This window comes from Scomber scombrus, chromosome 22 (assembly GCF_963691925.1).
Source record: "Scomber scombrus chromosome 22, fScoSco1.1, whole genome shotgun sequence".
NCBI classification, from domain to species: domain Eukaryota; kingdom Metazoa; phylum Chordata; class Actinopteri; order Scombriformes; family Scombridae; genus Scomber; species Scomber scombrus.
In genome coordinates, this window is record NC_084991.1 from 113,646 (window position 1) to 130,179 (window position 16,534).

Below are 16,534 nucleotides of genomic sequence, written 5' to 3' on the forward strand. Positions count from 1 at the left end.
CAGACATACTATTATTCAGTTTAACTCAATGAGAGTCTAACGTGTTACTTTAAATAAAGAAGCAGGGGGCGATAATATCCCATCATGGAGGTAAATCACATTTAAGAACAGCAACTTAGTCACTTCTAGTTCAATTCTCTCAGTTAGGAACCTTCCTAAGAAAAAAAAAGACTATTCGACTGCACCTCATATGTTGAAGTTTTCTTGGGCAAGATCCTGAACCCCAAAGAACTACCAAGGGCTGTGTTATTGGTTTTTGTGTGTCAATGATTAGCAGGTACCTTGCATGACAGCCCCTGCCATCAGTGTATGAAAGTGTGTTAATGGGTGAATGTGACTTGTAGTGTAAAAGCGCTTTTAGTGTTTGTAAGACTACACCGATGTTATCCAAATTACCATAGCTTGAATTTGCAGATTGAATACATATTAGGTTAACATTAAGGAAACTCACGTTACTTTGTATAACACAGTAAATTAGGTTAAAGTAACCATCATCCCAGAAGTCCTTCAACAACTTGTCAGTGGTTTACAAACTTCATATCAAGTTAAGCTGGGGAAAAGGTCTCTGGAATCTACAAACTCCAAGGAACTGAACTTTTTTTTACACATTCAATATTTATTTCAGTACATTTGCACTATTTGTACTGTGTTTACAATTTAACCTGTGTATATTTTGCATCCACTTGTTGTTTCTATATGTATGTATTTATTTTTTCATCCATAATATGTTTGATTATATTTGTTCAGCATGTTGTCCTTGTGTAAATTTCTGCATTGTTTTTTTGTAAATATACTATAACTGGAGTCAAATTCTTTGAATACTTTTTTGCGTTTATTTGACAGAAATTGTGGAGACAGGAAATGTAGGGAAAGAGAGGAGTGTACGACTTGCAACACAGGTTCCCTGTCGAACCATTCAACGAACCATGTTGGTGGAATGTGTGAAAAATGGTGAGTGCAATTGTGTGACTGACTCTCATTTCTGACACATCAGCTTCAAAGTAAAGTCAGGAAACATAGCAATAAGAAGACTGGTTGCAAGTTAACATGAATATAAACAATGCTGGCATCAAACTTTTACCCTAATGTCTTTGCAAATGTTTTATGAGGAAATGCATTCAACATTTTTTTTAGTCAGGGATACACAGTTCACAGTGAGTAGCACTGTGAATGACTAAATGTAAAGAAAAATGTACATTTTCAGAAAGCCTTGAACCTTTAGGTTATTACACAAAGAGGCATATAGACACACAAATCAAACAAATAAAAATCATTAAGGTGAGAAAATTGCGGCTAGATTTATTACACAGGCCACCAGACAATGTGTGGTATAAATTATTCAACTGAGATGACAGTGGTAAGTCCCAAAATATTTTGCAACACAATAATGACAAAATTATTACAATGACAGTTCAATATAATCAACTAAAAAAGATGAATGCTAACTGCAAAATGTAACAAAAAACAAAACATTGTCAAGCCGTGTGTACTCTCTACACTTACACATATTATCCACAGGAGATTTTACTGTCCTGGCCAGGAGGCTCTGAGGTTGAGGAGAATCAACACGTCGCAGGGTGCCAAGCAGTAAACCCCCAACTCATTCAATGCATATTCTGGTGGAGGATCACCCCCTCCTGCCCAATCTCTCATCTCTTCTTCTGACTCTTTAAGGAAATTCCTTAGTAGAATCGCAGAGCCCACATTAAGACATAAGATGATACACGCCTCCTTAACACTGTGGAGAAAGAGAGAGAGAGCAGATGGTGGCAAAAATAATCATAATTTTGGTAGAAATATAGTTATCATGTTCACTTGGGCTAATAATCTTTAATTATCAGTGTTGTACTCTTCAATTTTAGGTATTTTGTTAGTATTTTCCACTTTGCTCTTTTTCATGATTACTATGATAATTTTACCTAATCCATCATGACAACAGCAAAAACTGTTACACATGTGCAAAAGATGGTTCTCTTGCCAGACACACTACAGCTGTAGCAGTGTTGCCACTATACTAGTAACAGAGGTAACATCAGGGATTAAAGCAAAAACAAATCTTCTGACTGAATTTTTTTCCCCGACCAAGTCATAAACTGTTCACCATCTACAGTACCTTGTCATAGAAACCCTTTTACGGTCGCTTTCTAGGATTTAAGGTAAAACAAGGTGGAAACAGCTGAGAAAATGGCAAATTTTTATCCTGCTGAATAAGAAAAAAAACAGCTTGTATTTCAATTTAACATTTTGTAGTGTAAAACAAAAATCAAATATCCACTTGTATTTTGGGTGGATTAAATTAAATGACTCTTCTTGTATTTTTACTCTGGTAGATTTTATTGCACGTACAGTAACATAACTAGTGTAATTGTCACCTACAGTTTTCACCTGGTTCACTGTCTCTGTGTGAGCAGCACACACAGAGGGCTCAGCTCCACCAGGTGAAACATACGGCTGTTTAATACAAAGATCATCATCATAGCCATAAGGAAAATCTCTATTAACACTTTGCTTTCTTACATTGAACCAACCAAAACCAGCATAATGTTGCTGCCATGTACTTTTAAACAGCACGCAGGTGTTTGAGGTGGAGCTGCAGGGTTGGGTGGAGGTGTGTGGGGAAGCTAACAGCTAACACAACAGCGCCCTACCGCTGCTACCTCTGTAGCCATTTATTGGCAGAGCAACTCTGTCCTCCATTCAGTGTCTGGACCTTTTATATACAACACTGAGGCGAAATAAAGTAGTAGCATTCCTGCCGTGAACAGACTCTCAAAGGAGAGCAGCGTGATGACAGCTAACAGCAGCAGAGGCTAACGTTAGCTGCTCCTTTCCTCCGTCTTGGGGGTGGAGCTGAGTCCTCTGTGTACAGCAGACACAGACAGAGAGGTGGAATGTTGTCACAACTTAATTCAGTCATTTAGATGCAGTAATAGTCTGCTTGCTTCCAACACCAATTTATAGATATTTGGAAATTGACTCGCGGGCTGCCCAAATCCACTCTGTGTGTTTGTTGTGATAATAATGTAGGGTATGACATTATATATTATTATTATACCTCTGTAATTCTCATCGGATCTGCATTGATCTCATATATGGCCTTTCGGCAGTCCGTCATAGCGACTGATAACTTTAATCCATGTAACATGCAGCATAATATACACAAGGAAAGCAAACCACAATCCCTACCTAATGGCGCTTTTCCACTATACAGTTCTAGCACTACTCGGCTCGACTCGTTTTTTTTGCGTTTCCATTAGGGATAGTACCTGGTACTTTTTTTAGTACCTGCTCTGCCGAGGTTCCAAGCAAGCCGATACTAAATGTGATGTCAACAGACTGCCGGCCACTGATTGGTCAGAGTCTCTTCACTGGAAGAGTCATGAGCCGTCCGACACAAGAATCAAACCCTGCATTTCTAAATACCGGCAACAGTGTTACAGACATACGGCTCAATTTTCTTGCTTTGTGTGTGACAAAAAGCCACATACAGCAGCAAGTACACATCGCCTCCATTGTTTGTGTTTGTGTCGCGTATAAAACAAAGTCAATGCAGTTTTGCGTAGCCGTGCTATGACGACCCCGCCCATGTTGAGTAGGTACTATAGTAATGGAAAAGGTCGTTCCTGGCACCAAACCGAGTCAAGTCGAGCCGAGTAGTGCTAGAACTGTATAGTGGAAAAGCGCCATAATTTCCTAATTACCCCTTATTTTTATTCTGATCACTTCCCCCAAACTCTTACCCCCCAAAGTTACTTCCCTGTAATGTCAGAGTAAGCTCTGACATTACAGTGCACAGTGTTATAAGTTTGTGGTATAGTTTGACACAAAGCTGCACTTAACTTTTGATATTGGGAGAAGGAGAAGGTGTTTGGTGAGGTGGATGTCTTCAATTGTAAAGTATAAAAAAACATTACAACTTGTTACATATGAAAATTCTCTGTATGAAATAATATTTTCTGTCTGATGTTTTTTTTCCAAAAACCCCCACAAAAAACCCCACCAAACAAAAACATCTAATTCTCAAAAGGACCTCATCTTCTCCCTCTTTGAAGGGAACCTATTATGCTGATGTGGCCAAAGTGTCAAATAATGAGGTAAACGTATGTAGATATAATCCCTGTAAACAGCAAGCACCAGCTTCAGACTGTTCAATACTCTGCTTGTCATGTTTGTTTCTATTGTTTTTGAGGTTCCATTACACAGGTGTGAAAGGCAAAATAAGTAGTTTACCTGTTGGAGGTGGGCTGGTTGTCTGCAGCTCTTCAAACATCTCACTGTAGCTATTTCTGCTTATGCAATTCCTCCCTGCATTATTTCTTACTTCTGCTGATCAAACAGCTCCAAATGACTCCATGTGTTGGTGTGTCAACCAGTTTTCAACACTGCTAACAAAGCTCTGCTAATTCAGTGAGGAACTGTTTTATTTTCAATGACGTGACATTACTTTTTTTGTGTCCCTGTGGTTTAGTCAAATGTAAAAGGGTTAAAATGTGAAAATAAACAAATTGATAACTTCCACACATTCTTTTCTTGAGGACCCAGCATAAAATGTCTGCTTTTAATCCATTTTGAGAATATATTAGAGGATTATGACAAAAATGTCAAAGTGGTGTAACCATAAAGGCTTATTCCAAATAATTAAACATGCTCAAATTCTAAAAAAAACCCACCACATCAACTAGTTTGGCATGATCTTACATTGTAACTCATTCAAATAAATCAGCTGTAAATAAAATAGCAGTTACTCACAAAAATCTGAAAAAAAACACATCAACATCCAATTAACAAAGCGCAATGGTGAATTCGGTCTAAAGCATCAAGTACAAGCAAGCAAATATAGAGATAAGATATGCTGTAATATAACTTACTTGTTGTAAGAAAACAAGTGAGAAAAAAAAGAGAAAAAACAAAAAACAAAAGGGGTGGGTGGGTGGTGTCTGTATCAAGGTATTCTTGCCAAGTTAGCTTTACAATAATGCAGGCGATGCAATACTTTGAACTGAATGAGACTGTGACGTGCACATATCGACGAGGAGTGTATGTAATCAAGGGCCACGTCCCAAATATCTGTGATGTCAAAACCAAGGGTTTTAGGAGGGTAAGATGGGAAATCTGGAAATTTCTTTCTAGCAAAATCCCTCACCTGTAAAATGGCGACGCGGTAAGTTACATTTTTCTGAGGTTTGGGGAAGATGTTGTCTACATACAGATGACCAAGACTTTATATGCCTTTGGCAGCCAGATATTAAAGGCGGAAGAATGAATAGAGGAGGCAAATAAGGGGTTATTAGAGAGTGGGGAAAAGAGAGAAATGTGTTGAGTGCCCAGGGAAAGTTTTAATTGCTTTAACATCTTTAAAGAATGCCCGCCCACAAATAAAGCCTGTAATGAGTTGATGTAGTGTTTTGAAGAATGAGCGAGAAATAAAGATGGGGAGACATTGAAATAAATAAATAAATTTAGGGAGAGTATTCATCTTCACTGAATTAAGCTTGCCAATCAAAGAGAGGAAGAGCTGCCCATCGTGCAAAGTCTGTTTTGAAGCGCTCAAGAAGAGGCATGAAATTAGCTCGGAAGAGTTTTGAGTCACGCCAAGGTATTTGAAAGAGTCCTTTGCAACATTGAAGGGGATATTAATTTGGGGAGAGGGGGAGAGAGTTAAAGGAAAATATTCACTTTTATTTAAATTAAGCTCATATCTTGAAATAACCCCAAAAGTGTTGAGCAAGGTAAATATGTGAGGAAGAGTAGTGTCGGGGTTCGTAACAAAAAGGAGGAGGTCATCTGCATAGAGGGAGACCTTATGGATCTGACCTCCCTGAGCAATTCCCTCCATCTCTTCACTCTGTCTTAAAGCTATAGCGAGAGGCTCAATAGCGACTGCAAAAAGGAGGGGACTCAGAGGGCATCCCTGCCTCGTGCCTCTACGCAGTCTGAAATGATCTGACATTAGATGGTTAGTGAGGACAGAGGCCATGGGTGAAGGATATAAAAGCCTGATCCACGAGATGAAATTGGGGCAAAAACCAAAAAAAGCAAAGCAAGAAAAGGTAGTCCCATTCGACGCTGTCAAAAGCCTTTTCCGAGTCCAGCGAAATGACAGCTTCAAAACTAGAATGCTGGTAAGGTGTGTAGGATGTTAAGTAGTTGTCGCACATTGGGGAATGACTGTCTACCACGGATGAAGCCAGTTTGATCATCAGAGATGATGGAGGGGAGGATCAATTCCAAACGAAGAACTAGAGCTTTAGCGAGAATTTTGAAATCCTGATTAAGAAGACTTATAGGCCGGAAGGAAGAGCAGCACTGGGGATCTTTGTCCTTTTTCAACAGGAGTGAAATGGTGGCATGATATAATGTTGGAGGAAGAGATTTTGTCTGAAAAGACAAAAGAGGAACAAGCTTGTCTGAAAATCTTTTGTAAAAAAGGGAAGCCATCCGGCCCAGCAGCCTTCCCACTCTGCAATGAGATAATAGATGTTTATATATTTTTCAGGGGTAATAGTATCCTCAAGTGATTGGTTTAATTGAGGAACATTTAAATTATTAAATAAATCAACAAATAGGTTTGGGTTTTTATAGCAGGAATGCTACCAGAGGCTGCCTTTTGGCGAAGCTGATGAGTTAAAAGCCTGGTAGGCTTGTCGCCGTCCTCGTAAAGTTTCTGCCGAGATTTAAGAAGTGATTCCGCTGCATGCTGATTCGTTAGAAGATCAAATTCACTTTGTAAGGCAGTCCTATCCCTGAGGAGCTCGGGAGTAGGATTTACTGCATATTGTTGGTCCAAATGGAGAATGGAGGAGGTGAGTTCAGAGATTCTACTTTTATGGAGTTTATTTACATGAGATATATAGGAGATTATTTGTCCGCGCAGATAAGCCTTTAAGGATTCCCACCGAATAGACGAGGAAATGTAAGATATAGGATTAGTCTCAAGAAATGTGTCAATTTCAAGAAAAAGCGGCAAGATCTTGTTAGAGGTTTTTACCTGTAAGGCGAGCTCAAGTTTAAGTGGCCAATGATTAGAAAAGACAATACCTTGATAGTCACAAGTTCTCATCGAGCCCAGTAAGAAAGCATCAATAAAGAAAAGGTCAATTCACGAAAAAGAGTTATGGACGGTTGAGAAGAAAGAATACCACCTGGAGGATGGGAATTTGAAGCGCAAAGGGTCAATCTAGTTATGAGATTCCAAAAATGATTTAACTACTTTAGATGAATTAGAGACAGGAAGTGGTTTGTTGGAGGAGCGGTCAAGGTTTGGGTCTAGAACCAAATTAAAATCACTACCAAGAATTAAGAGGTGGGTATCCAGATTTGGTAGAGAGCTAAAAAGGTGGTTAAAAAAATTAGCATCATCCAAGTTGGTTGTAAAGATTTTGACCAGTGCGAGAGAAGTATTATAAAGAGTGCCAGATACCATTACATAGCGACCATTAGGGTCCACAATGCAGGTTGATACCGAAAAGGGAACATCCTTATGGATGAGGATTGTAGTGCCCCTCCTATTGAAATGAAAGTTAGAATGGAATAGCTGCCCCACGCATCCCTTTCTAATCCTAAAGTGGTCTTACGTACGGAGGTGTGTTTCCTGTAAAAAGGCTATGCCTGCTTGTAGGTGCTGAAGGTGCTGAAGAACCTTCTTCCATTTTACAGGATTGCTTAGGCCGTTAACATTCCAGCTGATCAAGTTTGTATGCCATTCTCGAGTAAAAGTGTTTGCTGACATAATTACTTCTCACGGTGACAAAGCAGCAGGAATAACTGGACTTGGGAGGAGGGGGTGGGGGAATAACAAAACACACATGCGCACACAAAATTGGAAAAAAAGAAAAAGAAAAAACACACACACAAAAAAAAAGTTCAAGATCAAAAAAGCAACCAAAACTGAACAAAAGTACAGGCACTTCACCTCCCCCATGAGGTGAAGGCAACCCACCCATAATGTGATGCATGTTTAGCAGCATCCTGACCAAACAGGAATACAGCAAACTTAAATGGATCTTTTAAGTGACAGACTTCACATAACTAAACCAAATTCAGGTCATCCTAATGACCTAAAATGGAGCTCAAAAGTATAGGGAAAGAAAAAACAGAAACCAAGCCTCATGCCAGAGACAAAATAAATAAATAAGGCAATAAAACTTTATAGCTGTGAAAGGAAAAATGCAAAAGGCAGCTATATCATCTTACAAAACAAGGAGATGAAAAAATGCAAACATAAATAACCCACAATCGTGACAGCATAAGGTAGGCAATTTAAGTACGAGTGAAATAAGACTTAACATGCCCAAACCATTTAGAAAGTAATGCTTTAAAGGCAATGATGAAAACGTTAGCGTGGCTTATAACCACCTGACATAGCAGGTGACACTGAACAGGTAACTTTTAACCCAGACTAATCAGTCTTTTTTTTTTTTTAAACCAACAACTCGCAGACAGTCGATAGTTGTCGGAGACCACAATCGGATACTTAAGTGTATCACATAGTGACTGTACATTAACAGTTGCGGGACTCAAAACACCATCTGAGAGGCAAACAGCTGGTTTAACAAAAATAGCTCACCCATTGGAAAGTCACGTATCAGCCAAGTTAGTGGGCTCCCCTGCGGTTGAGGAGCACAGCCGGGCCACCTCCGGGCTGACGTCCAGGAAAAAGTGGATCCGCTTGCCCTGGTACAGAATCGGTCCCTCATAGTGACTGCCAAGGCGCAGCACCAACTCACGTACTTTGTAGCTGTGCATCCGAACCAGAAGGGGTCTTGGTCGGTCCCCAGCTGCTGATCTGGGCGTGGCGGTCCAGTGGACGCGGACAATAATAATAAGCATCTCAAAAGCATTAGGGCCAAACTCTTCACCAAGGAGGTTACAGATGAAGTTAATCGGTTCTGGCATCTCTAGATGTTCTCTCTTCATGTGTAGTTGCTCAGGTAGTCTAGCTGTTTCTTCATGGCCTCGTTATCTTTCGTTAGCTGCGCCACCTTCTCGCTTAGCCCCGAAAGCTGGTCACAGGTATCGGTGAGGGACTCCTCCACATCTCAAATCTTTTTCCCATGCTCATCAACCACCTGCTGTAGAGCTGAGATAGCTGCCCCGCACTATTTTTGAAGGTTTGCAAGCGACTCGAGGTTTTCATTCCTTAGCTTGTCGATAGCGGCCTGAAAGTCAGCGGCGGCTGTAGTTGACATCAAAGTTGCCGGCGGCAGGGGATTCTCATCAGTGCGGTTAGCTAGCTTAGCCGTTGGGTTAGCCGTTGTAGAAGAGGACATATAGTTTTCTGGCCTGGCTTTGGCATAGTTACAGTCCGAGAGCTCTTACACAACTTTGGGATAAAAGATAATTTCACAAAGTCTGCCAAGCACCAATAATATTAATTACTGCAGGAGCTAAAAGGAGACCACCTAACACGCTTGCATGCTCGTGGGACATATGGTATTGTGACATATGGTATTGAAATTAAACATTTAATAGTTTTCCCTCAAAATCCTCTTGTATCAGTCCATAATTTAATAACTTTTACATTTCTGTTACTGGACTATACGTCATTAGACACACATATTCTTACTAGATGTCTGTCTGATAGTGTTGTCACTAAATTTAAGGAAGTAATTCCATCTGTACTGAATTCAATACAACAGAGATACAATAGATATTTCTTATTGTGATTTTAGTCTCTAGTAGACGTTGGGTTGATCGGTTCCTGTCCTGGACCTAATATTTTCAATGTTGATTTTCGATGTGCTTCTCTCTCCTTCAGAGCAAGAGCTCTCCCCCTCAAAACTAAAACAATACACAATTAATTAAATTGATTTTCCCCATTAGATGCCATCTTCTAACAAGGAAAAAGTGGCTTGTCACAGACCATGTGTGAATGCTAATGCTGCTGCATGAAACAGCTGGGTGGGAAGATTGTCTTCATCTGGCTTCAACCACCTGACGTTTTCCATATCATAATCGTTAAGTTGCATATTGGACTAAAATTGGCCGCAGACTAGTTGTGATGCCACAAAATCCTGCACATATGTACTGTATGGCCTACACTCTAATTTAAGAAAATCATTGTGACACTTTCTCCATTTAGCAGATGAATGTGAAAACAGCACAAATCCCAGCACAAAACAAATAAGTCATTGTAGCACCAACCTCTGAGCTCAGTAAAATCAACCAAATGCAGTTCTGTAGGGGGACTTTAAACAAGCCTTTTGTAGAAGTAAGGAATACCACAATGCGGTAGTCCACACCATGGGGTCCTAATTGATCCTATTGATTTGTGTGTGTGTGTGACTGTGGACAGGATACACACACCAACTGTCACTACGCAAGCCTATAATATTATACTGAGAAAGAAATCATGAACTGTTGTGTATATGTATCAGTATATTTTGAATGTTTCATGTAACTAGGCCTTTTTTTCACAGTACAGCCATGGTGCTGTATTCACAATCTTTGAAATAGAGATTTGATATTAATAAATAAACACCTTGTGCGGCAAACAGACCAACAAACCGATGAGAAATATTCAGTCACATGTTCACATACATGCATTTTATGTTCAAAGAGTCATGAGCATGCGCATGTGTTACATTGATGAAAAAAGCTAAAGAGGCAGACAAGCACACATGCATGACGACACATGTACACATATGTGGTATTTCAATTACTTTTCTCATCCTCCACACAAACAAACATGTATACTTACTGTTTAAAGAAATTTTCAGGTCTTTTGCAGTAGTGACCAAACAGAGGAAATAGGTTTCTGGTCATGTCAAACTGAAGCTGAGTTGCCCCGCCATCACTGAAATGATTAGACAGGATCACCTGAAAGAGAGACACATGAATATATTAAGCCTACTTCATTGTAACGTCATTGCTGCTGCAAACTAGTGTCTAGAAAACATGCTTAGCTGAACAATATTATTTAACAATTAACAATATTATTTAATAGCAGTTTTAAGATATAAATGCATGTGTTGCATTCATTTTAAAGCTTATAATAATGAAGAATAAGAAATTGATGGAGAAACTACCAAATTTACAGTAAGATTCCTCTAACCACTCATTTTTGACTAACCCATCCACAATCATTCAAAAATCTAACTAGCTGGCTTGCTGCAGCTGACCAATTTCGCACTTATCATCAACATCAATTGTTGCAGTTGTCGCCAGCTGAAATTGCCAGCTTTTTTCTAATTCTGTTAGAAATAAAGGACTCAATGTTCCAAAAATGAAGCGCCACTATTATAATTATATACTGCATATGCAGTGCTACAATGGAGAACTTGGCAGACACAACCCATAACTAGGGGATAGGGCTTAGAAAATGGTTAGTTGCCCCACTCACTCACTAAATCAATATCTGTAAATAAAATATCATGAAATACTCCTCTCATAATACTGTGTGTTCCAGATATTATCTAAATGTCTAAATGTCAATTTTGTTATTCTTCATCCTTTAGTCCAGTTGTATCACCTGCCATAGGTTTGGATTGACTTTCAATAAATGGCATACTACAGACTTATGAGCAGTGAAGTGTTCGACCCTTTATTGCTACTTTTTTTTGCCATTCATATAGCAAGGCTACTCCCCAAATTTTGACCAAGATGATGTCTTTTTTACACTAGTTGCAATTTTTCCAAAATCAAAATTTAGAGACAGAATCTAGATTGAAATGTCAATATTGCCTTTGCTATAGTATATACTTATGTATGTCACTGTATAATTTTTAAGTTATTTAACCTACTTCTAAACAGGTGATAAACATGAAACAAAGACAGTGTAATTGATCAGGCAGATATTTATCTCTTACATCCTGGTAGAGAAAATTGTCAAGTCTCTCGGCAAGGGCCTGCCAAGCCTGCTGGAACAGAGAAAGACTTAGGATTTGATGAAGGTTCAACAATCTGTCCCTCACACAAAGCATCATGGGACATGCTGAACTAGACAAGGACATGGCAGACTGGTCCTGTAGGGATGGTAGAGAAAACCACCTAAAAAAAGAGAGCAAGCAAGAAGGAGAAGAAATCCATAATTAAAGCTGCAAGCAGTGATGAACGGGCCCTCGCCCCCCCACGCACGTCGTGCTGTGGCGCCGTCGCAGGGCGCGCACATGTAGACGTCTTAACACGCATGCTATTATTGGATGTTGCATGAATTGGTGAAATAACACTTCCTGTGTTCACTATGTGGAGCTAGAAAACAGCCACAAAGGAACACACACAGCCACTAATCATAAGGGAATGCAGAGAAAAATCACACCAGTCATGAATATGATGTGATAAAGGCATTTAGTTTAACACTGAGGAAGATGTAGGGTATTTATGCATGGATTTAGCTGTTTCAAAGTGTGTGGAAAAATGGTGGCAATTTGTCTTGGTGTAACTTGTAATAATGTATATGTCTATGTTATCTTTAGGGTGTTGTGTAAGGATGTTGTACATAAATAAATGTGGAGGTGACAGACATAAATGTGCATGATTGAGAAAAAGTAAAGGTGTAATTAAATGTGGGTGTACATGTTATTAACATTTGTAGTGTGTATATGATAATGGCATTAGTGTGGTTGCTTTGTAAGTTGTTAGTTGGAGTGTGGCCTAAAAATATAATAATAAAACTACAGTCAATAAACTTAAAACTGAAAAAATAAGCCCCTGTTCCTTATCAGGTAATCGTAATCAATACAAGTTTTCTCCACTAAATGGCACACTAAGACCGCAAATGATTGGAACATGTCTGTTAAAGTTAAAGCAGCTTCCTGCTTAATGGCGAATGAGCAGACTTTGGCGTGGTGTCATGGTAAGGGCGTTTGATGCAGACTTTACCTTTTTTTACGTCGGCTGCGTATATGGCATGCGCTCTAACCACTCGACTACCTGCGTGCCTCTAGACTTTAGCTTTTAATAACTTATCACCACAAAGGGCTTAAGATGACACAGAGTAAATTTGGAGACGAAAGACTTAAAAATGTAGGAGTTTGTTAAAATGTAAGGCCTGGAAATGGCCAAAAATGTATCTGTTTTTACAAGACTTCCTGTTAGAGTTAGGGTATGGCTCCAAGAGACTTTTTTGTGCGTCTGGGCGTAATACATACGCCTCCTGAATTTCATTCTTCTATGTCAATTTGGAAGGCGGGGCTTCTATTCAGAAATTTTCAAGGGCTGTTGAGCCATTTAGCCATGCCCATGCAATTTACCTATATAGGATGTTACCTGGCACCACTCCAGATGTGTGTGTTAAGTTTTGTGACCGTAGAGGCATCCCTTGCCCCTCAAAAACATAATCGTAAGTCATGGCGTAGAATGTGTCGCCATGGCAACAGTATTTGATTAAGGGTCATGAGCTGCAGAATGTAGCATCACCAAGGTCTTATGTCTTAGATGTGTCAATCCTGTCACCATTAGGTGGTGCTATGACTGTCACTAAATATGACCCTGTACATGTCTTTAGATCGAGACTCTGAACAAGCATATGCAATTTGGAAAAAATTAGAGCATGTGAAGTCAAGTTATAAGGCTTTGAAATTTCATGGCGAGACATCGAAATCTGCCGAGTCGTCATGGCATCACCTTTTGACACAGAGTCACCAACTTCAGAATATAAAATCTCCGAGGTCTTGAGGCTTTTCTGAGAACATGGATCTGATTAACCTGCTACCCACAGGTCGTCAAAGTGTAAAACATACATCTTCCTGTTGCCTGTAGGTGGCACTATGACTCAGATCTAGTATTGACACATGGATCTGTTCAGGACAGACACCTAGTGTAAGTTTTTTCCTTATAACTTGCTTTCCTTAAAATTACTTGCGTATTACCATCAATGCTTCCCTGTTAATTAAACTACAACAGACATTATTAGGCTACACTTTTCTTATCATGCCCATTCCAGGTGCATATGGTAGTGGTTTATTTGTTAAAATCACCAGGCAACCATTTAATATGGTATTGGTATTCTATAACATTCTCTCACCTGTCTTGGCGATATGGTTTGGCTTTTTCTGTGACTTCTCTCATAATCCCATCCAGAAGTCTTCCAATCATGTCTCCTTTGAGTCGCTCCAGTAACGCCAAAAGACGTTCAAATAGCGAACCCTCCAGAGAAGCCAGGCGGCCCACCTCCATCACCCCCAGGCCTCCTAGTACCACTTCCTCACCGAGTGAAACTGCTGCCTGCTGCAGTTGTAAGAAAAACTGAAGAATATAAAGAATAAAGGGTAAACATGGTAAAGGGTAAAACAGGGATGAATAAACACAGGTTTAGGTTTTACATGAAGGTTTTAGGTTTGTGGCACAGAAGCTTCAATAAAGTACTCTGTGGCTTTTGCCCCTGACAGCGTAGCAATATGTGTTACATACAATTTTGCAACATCTTTACTATCAAATGGGGTTGAAAAAAAATTGGATATTCAGGGTGAATATTGTGCACAGGAGAGTCAGTCTTTTCAGAGCCTATGAGCCACCTAACTCATGCTGGCATCAGCTTTGGCATTTTAACAGCACTCCCCCACTGAACTAGAACCAGAGTGAATATACTGTATATGGCACCTCTCCTCTAGACTAGTGTTTGGGAATATTGCGATGAGCTGGCAGCTAATGGAATAGCCAGTTTCAGCTAGACAGAGTTCAAAAATAAATCACAGGTGTTATGTAAGATTTAGGTTGGCTTGTATCTTTTAAAATGAAGGTACTTGTAGAATAATGTGGGCTGCCTCACCTACTTTCCTTGTGACCAAAAGATTTTTCAAAGAAATTCAATTTCTTTTGAAAACAAGGAGCTGGTGACCCAAATGAAAACTGTCCACACATGGCCACATCCAGCTGGTGTAGTGGTAAAAATACCAAAACTATCAAACAAATAAATTCATCCACACACCACATTGTCTCCCCAGTCTCCCAGGATGGTGGAAATGTAGTTGACAGCATTAAGGATGGCACAATAACGAGCACCAAGTGGGCAACGAGACTCCTCTTTCATCACCTGGAAAAAAACCAAAACATAAATAAATCATACAATCATACAAGTTTTATTTCATGGATGATGTGTTTATCCTGCCACCCTGGGCCAATACGCGACACAGAGCTTGTGCACAAGCTGGTGGACAAGCTACTTCTTTTTTATGCATAACCCCTCATATTGACAGGATCTGGTTGTGCTGTATTCTGGCTCACCCTGGTGTCCCCATTGCTGTCTCAATGCCGGCTGGAAATGTTTGCTAAAAAGCTGTTTAGGTGGTAACGATGCCTTGTGGCTGAATATGATAACAATTTGTTCCTCCAATTTTCCCTGTGATTACACATGTTAAATGTCAATATAGCCGGTCTCTTAGCTTCTCTTGTTTTTTCCTCTCTGTCAAACGTAGCTGTAAAGCCAATATGTATCAGCAAAAAAGTCAGCAACTAGACAAATGAAATGCATAGCTGTCATTAAATACATGCATTTATAATCAATTACAAGTGATTTTAATGTCTCAGAGATGTACACTGGTCTGGTGAAAGAAAGACTTTTGAAAAAGGAGAGGAGCAACCTTTTCACAAACAGATCTGCCTGGTCCCGGTCATGGACCAGCTGGAAATTTTTTTGATTTTAGATGACTACTACAACATAGTACACTCCAGTCCCATGCGAATTCCAAAAAGAGATGTCAAAAAACAAACACTATAAAACAGGACAGAAACAAAGACAACAAATGACTACGAGTGAGCTACGATCCAATGGAATGTGGATTTGTGGTTAAAGCATGGAAGTGCCCTCTCACATCAAGTTCACAAAATGTTACAGTTACTTTAGATGGAGTGAACAACAAAGGATGACTGACCTCCTGCAGGAATGCGTAGAGACAACTCCTCCTTATTACATGCTTAGTCTTTATTGGACCTCTCTATGTCTGGACTAATCCCCTATAAATATGGACTATTTCAACGCCGTACATCATTTTAAAAACTATTAAGGACAAAATTAATCACCTCCTGCCCTCAATAGGTAATGATTTATCCTCAAACACAGGAAACTTATGTTAAATCTGATACTGTTTTTCTCCAATCGACCTTACAGAGATAACTTCAGTGATTGCTTCATCCAAACCATCATCCTGTCTCTTAAACTCAATTCCAACTAGACTACTTTAAGGAAATCTTTCCCTCAATTAGCACTTCTTTATTAGATATGATTTATCTGTCTTAAGTAAGAGGATATGTACCACAGTCATTTAAAGTAGCTGTAATTAAACCACTTCTTAAGAAGCCTCTCTTAATTCAGAGGTTTTAAACAATTATAGACCTATATATAACCTCCCCTTTCTCTCTAAGATCCTCGAGAAAGCAGTTGCCAGTCAACTGTGTGACTTTCTACATAGCAAAAGTTTATTTGAGGATTTTCAGTCTGGAGCTTTATAGCACAGAGACATCACTGGTAAAAGTTACAAATGACCTCTTAAGTTCATCACACAATAGATTTATCTCCGTACTCATCCTGTCAGTTCTTAGTGCTGCCTTTGACACCATTGACCATCAAATCCTGTTATGGAGACTTAACATATAATTG

General features: G+C 39.4%; 1 protein-coding gene across 1 annotated transcript in view; it reads right to left on the reverse strand.

The window, feature by feature from the left end:
* Nucleotides 1-850: 850 nt before the first annotated feature.
* rint1 (RAD50 interactor 1) overlaps nucleotides 851-16,534 on the reverse strand; it is a 65,149-nt gene continuing 49,465 nt past the window's right edge. Inside the window, exons 11-15 of the mRNA XM_062443373.1 lie at nucleotides 14,867-14,971; nucleotides 13,964-14,184; nucleotides 11,808-11,988; nucleotides 10,700-10,818; nucleotides 851-1,738 (exon numbers count right to left, since the gene is read on the reverse strand). Coding sequence (XP_062299357.1) covers nucleotides 1,525-1,738; nucleotides 10,700-10,818; nucleotides 11,808-11,988; nucleotides 13,964-14,184; nucleotides 14,867-14,971 — 840 coding nt within the window. The 3' untranslated portion in view covers nucleotides 851-1,524. The remainder of the gene's footprint in view (nucleotides 1,739-10,699; nucleotides 10,819-11,807; nucleotides 11,989-13,963; nucleotides 14,185-14,866; nucleotides 14,972-16,534) is intronic.